The 16,246-nt window shown below is 37.8% G+C and overlaps 1 protein-coding gene across 15 annotated transcripts in view; it reads left to right on the top strand.

Moving 5' to 3' along the window:
• The window catches only part of KMT2C (lysine methyltransferase 2C), a 197,775-nt gene that overhangs the window by 43,279 nt on the left and 138,250 nt on the right, over positions 1-16,246 (top strand). For all 15 annotated transcript variants that reach the window (XM_070767432.1, XM_070767443.1, XM_070767433.1 and 12 more), the window contains exon 2: positions 9,292-9,380. In XM_070767432.1, coding sequence (XP_070623533.1) covers positions 9,292-9,380 — 89 coding nt within the window. The remainder of the gene's footprint in view (positions 1-9,291; positions 9,381-16,246) is intronic.

Here is a 16,246-nt window from a genome sequence, read left to right as displayed (position 1 = left end):
TCCTGGTGTTACTAACCAAATCGGAAATTCCTACTACCTATTGAGAATTTAGAAATCATAGATTTTTGTATATTAAATTTATAAATAAAAATGTAGATGTCCTTAATCAAATGGTACCTTTCAGTGTGGGAATCTAAATGTAAAGAAGTTGAAGCTATAGTAAAATGTTTTTGAAAATTTGAATACCTGGCTACTATGTATGTGTAGTAGTCATATATAGTTTCAATATAAGCCCTGAAAGTGCAGATGTTTGGACACCTTTTTAGTTAAGTACTTTTTACAGTAGCTCAAAGGGCAATAATAATTTCCAAATATTTCCAACTCTTCAATAAGAGTTGCTGTTGGGTGTGCCCCCCCCCCCCATTTTTCTTACAGAACTCTGTAATGGGTCTACATATTTTTGGGTTTCCCTATATGCACTGCATGTTTGGTGTCCTCCCATAGATTTGATTAATATTCAAGTATGATGGCATGTAATTAATCGCTACTGTGTAAGCCACTACAAGTTCTTTACGGTAGATTGGAGATATGTTTTGGATCACCGTATAGCTGAAATACAGTATCTGTTTAAAATGTGAAACCGATTTCTAGAAGAGCTTCAAGTGTTCCTTAGTTTTCTCCCTAAATATGTCTGACACAAACAGAACAAAACAAAACAAAATAAAAACAGCAACATATCCCTGCTTGCCCAAGGGGTTGAATGTTGCTGTGTTAGTGAGCAGAAGTTGCTCGTTTGTGCCATTACATTGGCTTGTTTTGATTTTTAAGGCTTCTAATTATGTCACCACCCATTAATGGACCAGAGGTCTTAAATTATTAAAACTTCAAAGTCTTTAATTGTATAAATAACCTTATGCAGATAGTCCTCAACTTACAATAGTTCATTTAATAACTATTTGAATTTACAAGGACACTGAAAAAAGTGACATTTTTCATACTTATGGCCAGATGCGTGACAAATGACTCCCATAATGATTGCAGTGCATTGGGATCATGTGATCCCCTATTTGCAATCTTATGTCATGCAAAGTCAATGGGGAAATCAGATTCATTTAAGAACCGTGTTACTAATTTAACAACTGCAGTGATTCAATTAACATACAGTATGTGACACGAAGAATCATTAAATGGGACCAAACTCATTTAAACAAATTTCTGACTTAGCAACATAAATTTTGGGCTCAGTTGTGATCATAATTTGAGGACCTTATGTTACTTTCCTGCAACCGTCGATGTATTTTAAATTAAGGTAATTCCTCTGCTTCTTTATGCTTCCAATTTAATCCTTTGCAAAACTTAATATTCTTGAAATCATTCTAAAGTAAATTTATTGGTACCATAATAATGATTCCAAAAAATATTAAAAGTGCCAACCTATGTGGTAGAAGCAGGCATAGTTTCATAGGATGTTCAAGCACAATTTCTTTCTTTTATCTTCTAGCCAAAGTTAATCCTTTTTCTCATAGGTTTGGCCACTTTAGTATTTAGAAATCATTTTTTAAACTAGTATGGCTTTAAGAAGCCATAATAAAATTCAGTTGCTTGGCTTCTCTATTGAAAGTCTGGCCTTGCTAGGTTTCGATAATGTTAGAACTTCCATTAAACAGTGAATTTGATATGTAGGTCTCCAAACAAGCATAGATAAGGGGTCACTCCCCAATATTTATCACTTGCTTCCAAAATAATTAATTTCATCTTCTTCTTACCACTAATTTTTAAAAAAAGTTTTGTAAGACCTTCACTAAATCCAGGTTGGATACTTTTCCTCAGAAGTTTTTTGGGGACTTTTTAGGGTCTGCGGTCCATTTTTGATGATTTAATAGAAACTCTCAAGACATGTGCTCTGTTATCCTGGTTCCCAAAATAAGACATCCCTTGATATTAAGCCCAATCGGGCATTTGATGGTAATACGGCCAAGTGCTTATTTCATGGTTAAAAAAATAGGAAGGGTCTTATTTCTGGGTAAACCTGGTATGTATAAAAGGATTCTAGACAATTAAGTAGTCTTGCCTTGAAATTTCAAGGTAGGGAGCATGATTTCTCTTTAATGTTATTTTGGATGACTCAAAATAACCTCACAAATTGCCGTTTTGAACTACATTTTGCATTATATGTGGCCCCATTAGGTTTAAAACTTTTTATAATAGCATTTTGAATGTATTTTACCATTGTTATTTTTTAATTGGTTTAGATTCTCCAATCTCCAATTCTCTTATTGTTTTTCTGTTATAGAATAATGTCATACTTCTTCGATATTTTGTTTGTATAGTGGTACCTTGTCTTACGAACTTAATTGGTTCCGTAACCAGGTTCGTAAGTACAAAAGTTCGTAAGAAGAAGCAATTTTTCCCACAGAAATCAATGTAAAACCGAATAATGCGTGCAATCCCAAAAGTCGCCCCTTTTGCCTGATGCCCGCCGGCATTCTGATCCTTGTTTGGAGGCGGGTGGAGGAGGGGGGGAACACAGCAGAGGCTGCTCTGGGGGAGCCTTGTGGGTGATTAACACCCACGCGAAGCTGCCTGGCTGCTTGTCAGCTGGCGGGGCTTCCACCCTCCTTGAAAGTGTTTTCGGCGGCGGCAGCAAAGGCGAATCTGGCGCTTTGGCCTCAAACAAGGCTCCCTGGCTCTCAATCCGTGCCTGGCACCCACTTCCTCTGGAGGAGTCCCTTCAAGGTGCCCAAAGCAGCGGGATTTAATTCCTCCCACCTTCCATCTCCGCGGACCCTTCCCGACGCCTCCCTCCCAACCGCTGAGAAAAAAGAAGAGAACAGAAAAGTTGTGAGGGATGGCAGAAGGGCCTGTATGAGGAGTCCACTCGGTGAAGGGAGGAATCCAGAGCGCTCTCCACTTGGCCAGTGTGGCTGACTCTTATTTCAGGTGGTGTGTGTGTGGGTCCCTGAATGCCGTTAGGGAACTGGGGGAAGGCTCCTTTCCTTCCCCATCGCTCACAGGGATCGAGCTGCCGAGCTCCGGTCCTCTGAGAAGCGCATGCGATGAAGACGCGGTTTAGGGGGAGGCTAGTCTGTCAACTAAAGAGGAACAAAACTGGAGCACTGCGGGCTCTGAGGATGGCAGAGGGGTACATTTCTTCCATCTGGTTTGGGGCCGGCCGATTGTTTAGTTTCTGCAGCGCTGAAAACTTCGCGAGGAGGTTTAGTTACTGGCTTTCCCAGCCTCCTCATTTTCTCTCTCTCCCCCCCATTTCTTTACGGCTCCCTCTCTGACAAGGAACAGCGAACGGTGGCCAGCTCTCCTATCCTCCTCTCTGCTCTACTCTGTATATTTTCCCTGCAGTAGATCCAAGGGCTGGCGTGGAAAAAACAGCGACCTTTTCATGGGACCGTCCTATCGCAATGAAAACAGCCTTCCCCGCAGTTGACGCATGCGATGGCCAGGAAGAAATGGCGACCCCACCTGCTTCTTAACTGACTGAACAAGGAAAAAGTGGGCAGAAGGGATGGTGTGAAGGCTGTTTTCATTGAGAAAGGACAGTCCCGTGTAGTGTCGGTGGTCAAAAAAGGGAGCCAACCAATCCAGCTGGGGAAATTGAGCAGATTGCAGAGTTCATATTTTAGTCAGGTGCACCTCAATTACTATAATCATTTTCCCCGTCTATTAATCCTTTTCTTTTTTTATTCATTCGTTAAATCTATATGGTTATCCGTCTCACAGAAAGTGACTCTCAGTGGTGTACAATAATCTATATATATAAAAGCCAAATACCACTAGTGCATCATCATGAAATCTCCAGAATTGTAAAGTCTACAAACCTGAAACTTGGCATATATGTCACTCTTGACTTCTAGGTGCTTGCTAAGAAAGGACTTTTCGAAATGACCATCAAATCATTAGTTATTTCTTATAATATTATAAGACTCATCCGGCCTGTGAGCTGGGAGTTTAGACACTATACTCCATGCTAAGGAGTTCAATTTTGTTGTGAAGCATGGGTATCCAGCTATTAATTAAATATAAAGTCACTAAAAACCCATAAATAAATAAATAAACATAAATAAAAGCATGTACATGAGAGATTTAAAATTAGAATATTATATATGGTACAGCCAATGTGAGAGCTTCCTGCTGCCAAACCTGATTTAAAAAAAAAACAAACATTTTGAGAGCTTATTGGAAATCAAAACGAGCAAACTGGTAACCAGTGAAGCTCCTGGGGGGGGGGCATTGTTGCCCATAAGGGGAAAGCAAGTATGGAAAGCAAGTAGGATGATTGGCTGCATAGCTAGAGGTATAACAAGCAGGAAGAGGGAGATTATGATCCCGCTATATAGAATGCTGGTGAGACCACATTTGGAATACTGTGTTCAGTTCTGGAGACCTCACCTACAAAAAGATATTGACAAAATTGAACGGGTCCAAAGACGGGCTACAAGAATGGTGGAAGGTCTTAAGCATAAAACGTATCAGGAAAGACTTAATGAACTCAATCTGTATAGTCTGGAGGGCAGAAGGGAAAGGGGGGACATGATCGAAACATTTAAATATATTAAAGGGTTAAATAAGGTCCAGGAGGGAAGTGTTTTTAATAGGAAAGTGAACACAAGAACAAGGGGACACAATCTGAAGTTAGTTGGGGGAAAGATCAAAAGCAACATGAGAAAATATTATTTTACTGAAAGAGTAGTAGATCCTTGGAACAAACTTCCAGCAGACGTGGTAGATAAATCCACAGTAACTGAATTTAAACATGCCTGGGATAAACACATATCCATCCTAAGATAAAATACAGAAAATAGTATAAGGGCAGACTAGATGGACCAGGAGGTCTTTTTCTGCCATCAGACTTCTATGTTTCTATGTTTCTATAAACAAAAGATTACCTGTAGTCCATTCAAGAGACAGAATCTAAATTACTGTAAATTATTTATTTAGTTTCAAGTAATAGAGTTTTAAATTGGTTTTAATAAAAATAACTTTTATTAAAAAACATTAAAGCAGCTTCTAAAAAATCCTACATATTTCATATGGTCTGAAACTCTGAAGTGGGCAGAAAAAATAGAAAAGTCATTACATGTACAAAATGCAAGCTCTCTAAAGAATGGGGATAGAAAACCAAAGTCCCTCTGAATGCAACTCATATCTTTTTCTTGTCAATAGCTTTTTTTGAGAGCAAATGACAAAAATTGGAGGTAGAGGAACATCAGAACTAATAAACTGAAAGGACTGATGTATGAGATGAGAGTTTTCAAGTACTTGCTCTTATTTCGAATAAGTTTCATAGGCTAATAGTCAAAGCCCAAGATTAAAATAGAACTTACTGGTTCTCCTTGTTACTAGGCAACATTGTAAATTGTGACTTGCTCCAAGTACTTAGAAAAAAGAAGTAAAGAAACTGAAATAAAGTAAGCCCTAACTTCTTTTGACCATCTAACAAGAAGCTTTTGAGATGAAGCTAGCATTTTGTTTTTTAAAAAAAGATCTCTCTAGATTGTCTACTGTTGTTTACTGGAGTTTAACAAAATTAGTCAGCAGCATTACTTGGGAATAGGGACTTTATTCCATAGCAGAAACAGGATACAGTATAGGTATTGGATCTTCTGGTGTTTAAAATTGTAAAAGAACAGTATAATTACAGTACATCTCACAGGGTTTCTGGAAAATCCTTTGTATATAACAATTCTTCAAAGAATCGGGGAAATTTTTTATTAGATATAAATGTACTCTCAGACACTAAAAGTGGGAAAAAGTCAATTAAACTCTTTTCATGTGGTGCTTATTAAAAGAAGTTGATCCAATATTAAAATATAATCATCAGCTACTTTAAAATCCTTGTAGCTACCTTTCAGTGGATTAAAAAAGATAAGAAATATAGTATTTTAATATTTAATGCAAATATTAAATATAAATTGGTAAATCCTTATTTTTACTAAATATATGTTATATTTGAAATATTGATTTCAGAAATGGAAAGTAGATTGGCTCCACCACTCGCTATATAGAAAAACTGCAGTGGACATACAGGGATTTCACATTTTTTAATGTGGGTGGAATGATGTCACTTGGTTTGATTATGCTCTTTTCAAGCTGCTGTGATAATTACCTGCTTGTTACCAGAAGTGGTGAACCCATTTTCAGTACTTGTTTGCTTTTGCTGTCATGCCCTAATTGCTATATAATTTTGCCCCTGCCAATTATAATCATTATGTAAAATTTTACAGTGAGGAAATAGAAAAATAGGGGGAGAAATCAGTGTGGTCTTCATAATTTTGACCAAATATTTTTCAGTTTTAGTTTTCAGTTATATATCTCGACATAGTATCTCTGACGTACAGGACCTGACTATAACTTTTGGACAATATCCCTTCCTTCTCATATGTATACAATTTTCTTTATTTTTCTCTGACTCAAGACTGAGTTAAGTTTACAGAAAGAATAAAGTTCAGTCTATTGATTTGATTCTTAAAATAGCAATATTTCCCTGGGTTTGAATAATGTTCATCACAATAATAGCCTAATATTCTCTCATGATTTCATTATCTTTCACGATTGCAAATAATTTGCAATTGATCTGGAACTATCTACTGGTATTGCACAAGTTTCTCTACTGCTTAAAAGAATATAGTAATTACATTAGATCCTGTGCTCAGAGCATGAAGGATTACAAGCATCATATCTCCTTTAGTATTTTGTACTGAACACAGTGAATCTTATTTCAAAGACCTCAAGACTCTTATGCATAAGAATTTTTTTTCAAAAACATACCAATGTTAACTGAAGATCATGTAATAAAGATTTTTTTCTGAACAAAACTAGCAAGATGGAGGAGAAAAAAATTACATATAAAAGGTCACATCAGAACCATAAAGCATGTGCAAATAGACCGTGATAGTTTAATTTTGTTCTAGATAAATTGATAGAAGCATTATGAAACATTTTAATATGCTAGTATAGAGCTTTACTATAATCACATACTGCACTGCACAAGTCTTAAATATTTGTGTTATTTTCTCTCCAAATAGCATTTTACATGTAAATTTAATATTATGCATTCTTAGAAGAAACTGAAAACATATAGTCATTTAATGGCATCATTCTTTGTGAGTGACATAGGGGAAGGTTTGGTGGGGAAGTTTGCGTATTTGCCGATGACTCTAAAGTGTGCAATAGGGTTGATATTCCTGGAAGCGTCTGCAATATGGCAAATGATTTAGCTTTACTAGATAAGTGGTCAAGGCAATGGACACTTCAGTTTAATATTTCCAAATGTAAAATAATGCACTTGGGCAAAAGGAATCCTCAGTCTGAGTATTGTATTGGCAGTTCTGTGCTAGCAAAAACTTCAGAAGAGAAGGATTTAGGAGTAGTGATTTATGACAGTCTCAAAATGGGTGAACAGTGCAGTCAGATGGTAGGAAAAGCAAGTAGAATGCTTGGCTGCATAGCTAGAGGTATAACAAGCAGGAAGAGGGAGATTGTGATCCTGCGGTATAGAGCACTGGTGAGACCATATTTGGAAAACTGTGTTCAGTTCTGGAGACCTCACCTACAAAAAGATATTGATAAAATTGAGCTGGTCCAAAGACAGGCTAAAAAAATGGTGGAAGATCTTAAGTATAAAACTTGTCAGGAGAGACTTAATGAACTCAATCAAATGGTAGAAGGTCTTAAACATAAAACTTACCAGGAAAGACTTAATGAACTCAATCTTTATAGTCTGGAGGACAAAAGGGAAAGGGGGAGACATGATCGAAACATTTAAATATGTTAAAGGGTTAAATAAGGTTCAGGTGTTTTTAATAGGAAAGTAAGTTAAATTCAAATTAAGGTTTTTTTGGTTCCTATCCTCTGGAGGATGTTTCCTGTATGATACTGCAATTGTATCAGGAGCACCAAAGCATCCAGGTTGAAAGAATTAGCTTATGACATCATTATTGGCCAAGGGGTACCCTGTTGAGGGCTCCTTTCATGTCTCCTTAAGCTGCCCACCGAAGAGGTACCTATCTATTTGTGGTCACATGCTTTTGAATTGCTGGTTCGGCAGGAGCCGGAACAAGTGACGAGAGCTTACCCCCTTGCACGGTAAAAACCAGCCCAGCATCCCAACCATGTGAGCCACTGTGCTCCACTAAAAATACATGATACAAACTAAAGAAAAAGTTGTGAATTTTTTAAAAAAAGGGAACTATAGTGGGAAATGAGCATTTGCATTTTGATATTCAGATGGTACTAATTCACTAAAACATTTTTGCCATTGTTATTGGACCTCTCAAAGAATATTTTTAAAAGATTGACTGTTAAATTCATTATGTCAAAGGAACTTGCTTGGCTTAAATAATAGAATACGTATCTGTGTGTCTTCTCTGTATTTACCTTTTTGATTTTGATGTTTCCCCCACCACCTTTCTTACAATCTCCAATAATTTTTAATTTTATTTATTAATCAAATTTATATACAGTAGCTGCACATCTCTGAGAAGTGACTTGGTATTGTGCTATTGCTGGATTAAACTTTGTATTATTAATAATTGACACAAAAATTTATATTATATTCATCAAATAAAATTGTTGCAATCTTATTTTGAAGTTTAAAATATGGCCAAGATCCACAAATAAATGGTTAGTTAGATCACAGTGTTGTTTGGAATGGAGAGATCTGTTAAAAAGATTTACCGGTACTCATTACTGTTTAAAGGAGGGGATTTTCCTTTTAGGATCCAGGTTCTTTTAGCAAAGTACAGGTAGACCTCCACTTACAACAGTTCATTTAGTGATTGTTCATAGCTACAACAGCACTGAAAAAAGTGACTTAGGACTGTTTTTCAGACTTGCGACCATTGCAGCATCCCCATGGTCATGTGATAAAAATTCAGACACTGGGCAAGTGACTCATATTGCTGACGGTTGCAATGTCCTGGGGTCATGTGACCCTCTTTTGCAACCTTCTAACAAGCAAGTCAATGGGGAAGCAACCTCAGCAGCCATATTACTAATAGAACTGAACTGATTAACTTAACAATGATGACAAGAAAGATTGCAAAATGGAGCAAAATCCACTTGACAATTGTCTCACTTAGCAACATAAATTTTGGGCTCAATTGTGGTTGTATGTCGAGGATGTCCTGTAGTTTATTTGCCTCTGATGTTACATTAGGAGCAGATAGAAAATGCACATCATGACATTTCTGTGTCTTGTAAATTTCACCCATTAGCATTGTAAGATTTAATGTTTCATGTTTAAGAAAATTTTATACTATAACAAGTAAAATAATATCCTTAGTAATTTGGTGCTTTTTTCCTAATGTCGTAATGTTTTTTCCCCTCCTCTCACAGGCCTCGAAATAGAGGAAAACCTACAGTGGAGGATGAAGACAGCATGGATGGATTGGAGGCAACAGAAACGGAAAACACTGTGCAAATTGGTAAGGCAAATAGACTAGGACTGATATAGATAGATTTAGCAAGTGTCTAAACTGAATAGTTGAAACACTTGTTAAAGTGTCTAAACTATTGGAATAGGCTAAAATGATACTAGGATTATATCATTTTAGTTTTAGTCCCAAAAAGGAACTTTAGAGCATGCTGGGTCAGAAACATTACATCTGTCAGCCATTCTTAAAGCAGCCATGAGAGAGCATGATTTTATTTATTTATTTATTTATTTATTTATTTATTTATTTAATTTATTATTTGGATTTGTATGCCGCCCCTCTCCGAAGACTCGGGGCGGCTATAATAACTGTACTTTGAAGTGCCATTTTGAAGTTGAAACCCAACTGGAATTGGGAGTGCTTGTAAGTGCTGCCAATCCTATTAAACAACTTAGGTTCAGTGTGTTATGTATGAACCTAGCAATTCTATTCGAAAGGAGCTTTTTCCAAAAGGCAACTGGATTTTCTTGGTTTTTTCTTTTGAAAATCTTCCACTTCTCATCTGAGAAGCTTCCTCAATTCAGACTGACTAGTGGAGAATGAAATGGTTTATATTCTCTGCAGTCACCCAGTTGTTAGCATTCTGAGAATCCTTGAGGCCACTTGAGGGTTTATCTGTAACTTCAGAGTCATCCGAATCTGACTGTAAACCAGCATGGAACCTTCTTAGCACTCCTGAGAGGTGGTTTCGTATCTCCCCCTCTGTTGAGGGAAGGTTGTTCATTTTTGACATAAATGGCCTCAGCAACTCTGTTTTCAAACCGGTCCTCCTCTCTGTCCAAAATGTGATTTCTTTGATTTCTTCAAAAAGAGTGACACTTGTCTTTCAAATACAGATGGATTCTGAATCCTGTCCTGATGAGTTTCTTCTCTTATGTGGTGTCATGCATTTGTAACTCTCTTTCTTGTATGAATTAGGACGTAATGTCAAGCCATAGTTCATTTATTTGACTGTAGGCAATTCTTAAGATACGACCTTAATGGTGCCTGCCTATTACGTTCATTTGTCACAACAGCTGTTAAGCAAAACAGCCTCACTTAATGACTCCACTCCTTGCTTTCTCTGATGCAAACAGAGAATAAATGAGAGAATCGTTCGATAGAGCATAGGGTGCCTTGCTTGGAATGCCTGCCCGGAATTCCCAAGGCTACCTGCTCCACTTTTGACAGGTTCTTTACAGTCCTTCAGCTTTCTACCCATCCAGCAGGTAAGAGAAATCCTTGGAGAGGGGCAGCATACAAATCCAATAAATAAATAATAAATAAATAAATAAATAAGAGACCATCAGATCAGTTGGAATTTGCAAATTCTGGCTCCCTTGACCTCGTTTCACTTGCTGGGTGAGAAGGAAACGGAGGCTTCAAGCGCTGGCTGACCTAAACCTGTTAATGTTGCCTGATCCCAATGGGTGGATAAGTAACTGCAGAGACCCAGCAGGATTGAACATTCTTGTAAGACCAAATGACTGTGGGGGTGTCTTAGTCATTGTAACTTTGAAATGGGGTTGTAAGTAACTTTGAATGGTCTGCTAAGCCAGTGTTTCCCAACCTTGGCAACTTGAAGATATCTGGACTTCAACTGCATTCGCTGGCTGGGGAATTCTGGGAGTTGAAGTCCAAATATCTTCAAGTTGCCAAGATTGGGAAACACTGTGCTAAGCGACCTGTCCTATGTCAAGGACTACCTAGATTGAACATTATGCAAAAATACTCATTTGTATTGGTGTCTTAGTGAGAGAGTTTTCTATTCCCTTGGCCTCAAAAAAGTAATGCCTGCATGCTTATTTTATGATGTTCCTTCTATGGATCACTCTGACATATTTGCAAGACACTTCAAAGATAACATTTATTTATTTATGATATGATCTGGGCTTCACTTTAATGTGCCTCCATATTTGTTTATGGATAGTTTCCTTGGATAGTGTTAATAACCTACTATATCTAGAATAATATCTATCTGGCATCCGTTTCTTCTGGGTTTTTTTCCCCTTGAGATGAAAAAAAGAGGCTAGAGCAGTGATGGCAAACCTTTTTGGCCCCGGGTCCCAAAAAGGAACAGCACACATGTGCGTGTGGCACCGAGTGCTGAAAAGGGAGCGCACACTCATCTGGGACATGACCAGGAAGAGAAGCTGCCCAGGGGTATGCACGTGCCAGAAAATGAATTTCTGGCCAGCAAGTCTTCCGCTTACTGCTGCGCATGCGCACTTGCTGATCAGCAGACTAGCGTGCATGCTCACACCATAAAATGGAAGACCAGCTCTTCTGGTTTCCAGCGGCCATCTGATCATCATGTGTGCACGTGAGCCAGAAACCGGAAGGGGAACAGACGTCACCAAGCGTGCCAGACAACATGGCTGTATGTGCCACTTCAGGTATGCATGCCATAGGTTCATCATCACGGGGCTAGACTCTCTAAACTTTTGAAATAGTGGTTAGGCTGCTTTTGGTAAAAACTGACCATTATCAGTATCAAACAACATTCTCTCTGTCCATAATTTATAGATTGTTACTAACAAAGCTCAAAGTATTCTTATTTTTAGATTTATTTTGATTGGGGAAAAGATGAATTTTACGGAGTAGTGGAAGGCAAAAAGTATAATCCTGTTTGTAGTTCTCTTGGTAACCCTTCGTAATATTAACCATGGATTGATAGTCTGATTTGGCTTTGGAGGTATATTGTAATAAATTCCTGTGTTTTGCTTTTACTTGGATGGTTGATTCCCAAAAGGGATGCTTTGGGATTATTGTTCTGCTCTGTAGCAATTAAGATATGTTCAAAACAGTTCTGTTTTAACTTCCATATTGTTTAGTATATATCTGAAATTGTATGAAATGTAATTTATGGGGAACAGAGAATCACAAGAAATAAGGGATACCCCAATTTATTCCATGCATTTTGGAACATTTGAGCATTTTGAATCTCTCTGCGGGATTTGCGATAAATAGAATGAGCTGGAACCTAATCCAAAGAAGACAGAAATTTATTTGTTTGTTGTTTGTTTATTGTATGATTGATTGATTGATTGATTGATTGATTGATTGATTGATTGATTGGATTTATATGCCACCCCTCTCTGAAGACTCGGGGTGACTTACAACATATAAAAACAACAATTACAATAGGTAAATCCAATTAAATTAAAAATTAAGCAAACAATCTAAAATCCCCAGCTGTGTTAAAAAACAGTCATTCACATTCAAACAGCAGCCATACAAACATTCGTCGGCCAGGGGGCTGAGGTCTAATCGCCCCAAGCCTGGAGGCATAAATGAGTCTTAAGACTTTTACAGAAGACGAGGAGGGTGGGGGTAATGTGAATCTCCGGGGGAGCGGATTCCAGAGGGCCGGGGCCCCCATAGAGAAGGCTCTTCCTCTAGGCCCTGCCAAGCAACAATGTCTAGTTGGCGGGACCTTGAGAAGACCGACTCTGTGCAATCTAATTGGTCACTGGGACTTAAGCGGCAGAAGGTGGGCCCCAAATAATCTGGCATGTTACTTAGGGTATGGTCCATCTGCCCAGTTTTTGTGATTTTCACAGTTAAGTGGTGAATGATGGCTTTGGATGAGACTTAGTTCAAAAACCAGGTTAATAATTTTGAAATGCTGCAGGAGCCAGGAAGCTTAGATTTCTATGAATGCCTATTATTACCTGTGATTTATGAACAAAATAGGTCCCTTCTGTGGCAGAGATAGTTACCCAATACTTTGGTTGCCCTAGGTACATTGTTGCATTGAATTATTAGGCATTCGCAAAACAAACTGAAACTAATGGAGTGAATTGATTAGCAGGCATTGGTAGATATTATAACGATTATGACAATTCTCTCAACCGCAGTACCTGCTAACTTGCCTTGTGTGCCTGCTATGAAGTTTTATTCTGAGGTTGCATAAGATAAATCAAGATAAATCAGTCAAGTGATCTAGCAGGATCAGGGGAGATGTCCTTTGCCAAACAGAGTTGCAGGAAACAGGATCTTGCTGATTAAATTCCTTCTTGTTAAAGCAACCAGTTATAAAATGTTGTAGTGCATTGCCTAAGCACTGCTAGAATGCTAGCCTCATCATCTGCATTTATTTTCAATTTTGTTAAGCAATTATTATTATTTTAGCCTTTTAGTGCCTACATTACAGGTTTCCGTGCATGGCATCCTGGCCGATCACTTGATCACTCAAGAGAATGCAAGTTTTAATACCTTGTGGAGCTCAGCCCTTTTCTACAGTTACAACTTTTGCAGTGTTTCTTTTTTTGGTGCTTGGAGTCAGCGTTGACTTCTGGTGACACAAGTCCCTGCAGTTCTCTTGGCAAGATTCTAGTAATGTTTAAACATTGCCTTAGTCTGACCCAGGGTCATTGAACTGGCTTCATGCCTAAAGTGGAACTAGAACTCGCACTCTCCTCTTCTAGGCCGATGCCTTAAGCACTACATCAAAAGTGGAAAGGAAGTATTTTCAGATTTGGATAGATAGAAGAATACTTTAATAATAATGGGCTGCTTACTTGTACAGCAAAGGAAATCAGCTTTGCTGGAAATAAATTGCAAAATAAACATTTTTCCAGAGAACTGAGGATATATTCCCAGTGGTTCAGTAGAAATAGCATGTTTAAATACCTTGAGATAGTTTTTCATATGTTGCATAAATTTTTCTAGAGCCAGACATATGAAAAACTATCTCAAGGTATTTAAACATGCTATTTCTACTGAACCACTGGGAATATATCCTCATCCCAGTGGTTCAGTAGAAATAGCATGTTTAAATACCTTGAGATAGTTTTTCATATGTCTGGCTCTAGAAAAATTTATGCAACAAATGCGGCACAGAATTTTCAGAATAAAAGTGGCTGTTATATACTTGCAGTCTTACATTTTTCTGAGCCAAATGCAAAGCATGACTTTTATATGAAGAAGATTCTTTTGCTTACTTTATCCCTTTGGGACAATTAAGAAAGTTTCTAAGGACTGCAATCTGATACTTTTGAATACTGCAGCTCAGGAGCGGAATGGACAGGCGAAACCTAGTTCGGTGTTTCCCAATTTTAGCAACTTTAAGATATGCGGACTTTTGCTCTCAGAATTCCCCAGCCAGCCTATGCTGATACTCATACTGATATTCTTGATTATCACTTCTCTAACCAGGATTATCTCACTTAAATTATGAAAGGTTTCCAACCTCAGTGGAGATAAAAGTCTTGAAGAAATTCTCTGTATTGAGATTGTCTCCCATTATATAATGGGATTTTAGCATAGTAGTCTCCTGCCAAGATAATACATAATGGCTATAGCAATGCTCTGACTTTGTTAAATCTTACTATTTGTGAAAGATTCAGATATATCTACTTCCTATCTAATTCAGCTGCAAATACCTAAAGATAGGATAGGACAGGACAAGATAGGTTAAGACAGAACAGAACAGAATACAATAGAATGCAGAGTTGGAAGGGACCTTGGAGGTTTTCTAATCCAACCCGCCTGCTCAGGCAGAATACCTTACACTTCTTCAGACAAATGGTTGTCCAATCTCTTCTTAAAAACTTCACAACGTCTGGAAGCAAGTTGTTCCACTGATTAATTGTTCTGTCAGGAAATGTCTCCTTAGTTCTAAGTTGCTTCTTCCTTTCCACCCATTGCTTCTTGTCCTTCCCTCAGGTGCTTTGGAGCAGTGTTTTTCAACCAGTGTGCCGTGGCACACTAGTGTGCCGCGAGACATGGTCAGGTGTGCCGCGAAGCTTAGCAAGAGAGAGAAAGCGAGAGAGAGAAAGAAAGCAAGAGAGAGAAAGAAAGAAGGCAAGAGAGAGAGAGAGAGAAAGCAAGAGAGAGAGAGAGAGAGAAAGAGAGAAAGAAAGCAAGAGAGAGAGAGAAAGAAAGCAAGAGAGAGAGAGAAAGAAGGCAAGAGAGAGAGAGAGAAAGCAAGAGAGAGAGAGAGAGAAAGAGAGAGAGAAAGAGAAAGAGAGAAAGAAAGCAAGAGAGAGAGAAAGAAAGAAAGAGATAGAGAGAAAGAGAGGGAGAGAAGGTGGGAGAGACAAAGACAGCAAAAAGAGGAAGGAAGGAAGAGAGAACGAAAGAGGGATGGAGAGAGAGAGGAAGGAAGAAAGAGAGAGAAAGAGGGAGAGAAATAGAGTGAAAGAGAGGAAGAGAGAGAATTTTTTTTGTCCAAACTTTTTTTAGCCCCCCCCTGTCCCCCCTCCGTTCAATGTGCCCCATGATTTTGTACATGTAAAAAATGTGCCGTAGCTCAAAAAAGGTTGAAAATCACTGCTTTGGAGAATAGCTTGGCTCCCTCTTCTTTGTGGCAACCCCTGAGATAGTGGAACACTACTATGAGGAAGTTATGGGATGTGATCTTCTTTATTTATAAGGAACATTTATAGACTTTCACAAGTCAGTCATTTTCTTATTGAACTTAAGGATAACGGACCATTCAAACTATTTTTATATCCACTGATTACTTTTGCATAATGATTTTACAATTATTTACAACATACTCAAATTCTGTGCAGTCACGTATAAAATACAGCAGGAATTTATACTTAGTTGAGTGTTATTTGAGTTATATTTATTTTTCTATCTTAAGAAGTCTTCGGAGAGGGGTGGCATACAAATCTAAATAATAAATAAATAAATAAATAAATAAATAAATAAATAATAAGTAAGTAAGTAAGTAAGTAAATAAATAAATAAATAAATAAATAAATAAATACTGTATTATTTATTGTTGAAGTGGGGTCTCCGAATCTGGCATCTTTAAGACTTGTGGAGTTCAACTCCCAAAATTCACCAGCTATGAGAAATTCTGAGAGTTAAAGTCCACAAGTCTTAAAGTTGCCAGGTTTAGAGACTCATGTTTTAAAATTAAT

The sequence above is a fragment of the Erythrolamprus reginae genome, chromosome Z, assembly GCF_031021105.1.
Source record: "Erythrolamprus reginae isolate rEryReg1 chromosome Z, rEryReg1.hap1, whole genome shotgun sequence".
Lineage (NCBI taxonomy): Eukaryota > Metazoa > Chordata > Lepidosauria > Squamata > Dipsadidae > Erythrolamprus > Erythrolamprus reginae.
This window is presented reverse-complemented; position numbering and strand designations above follow the sequence as displayed.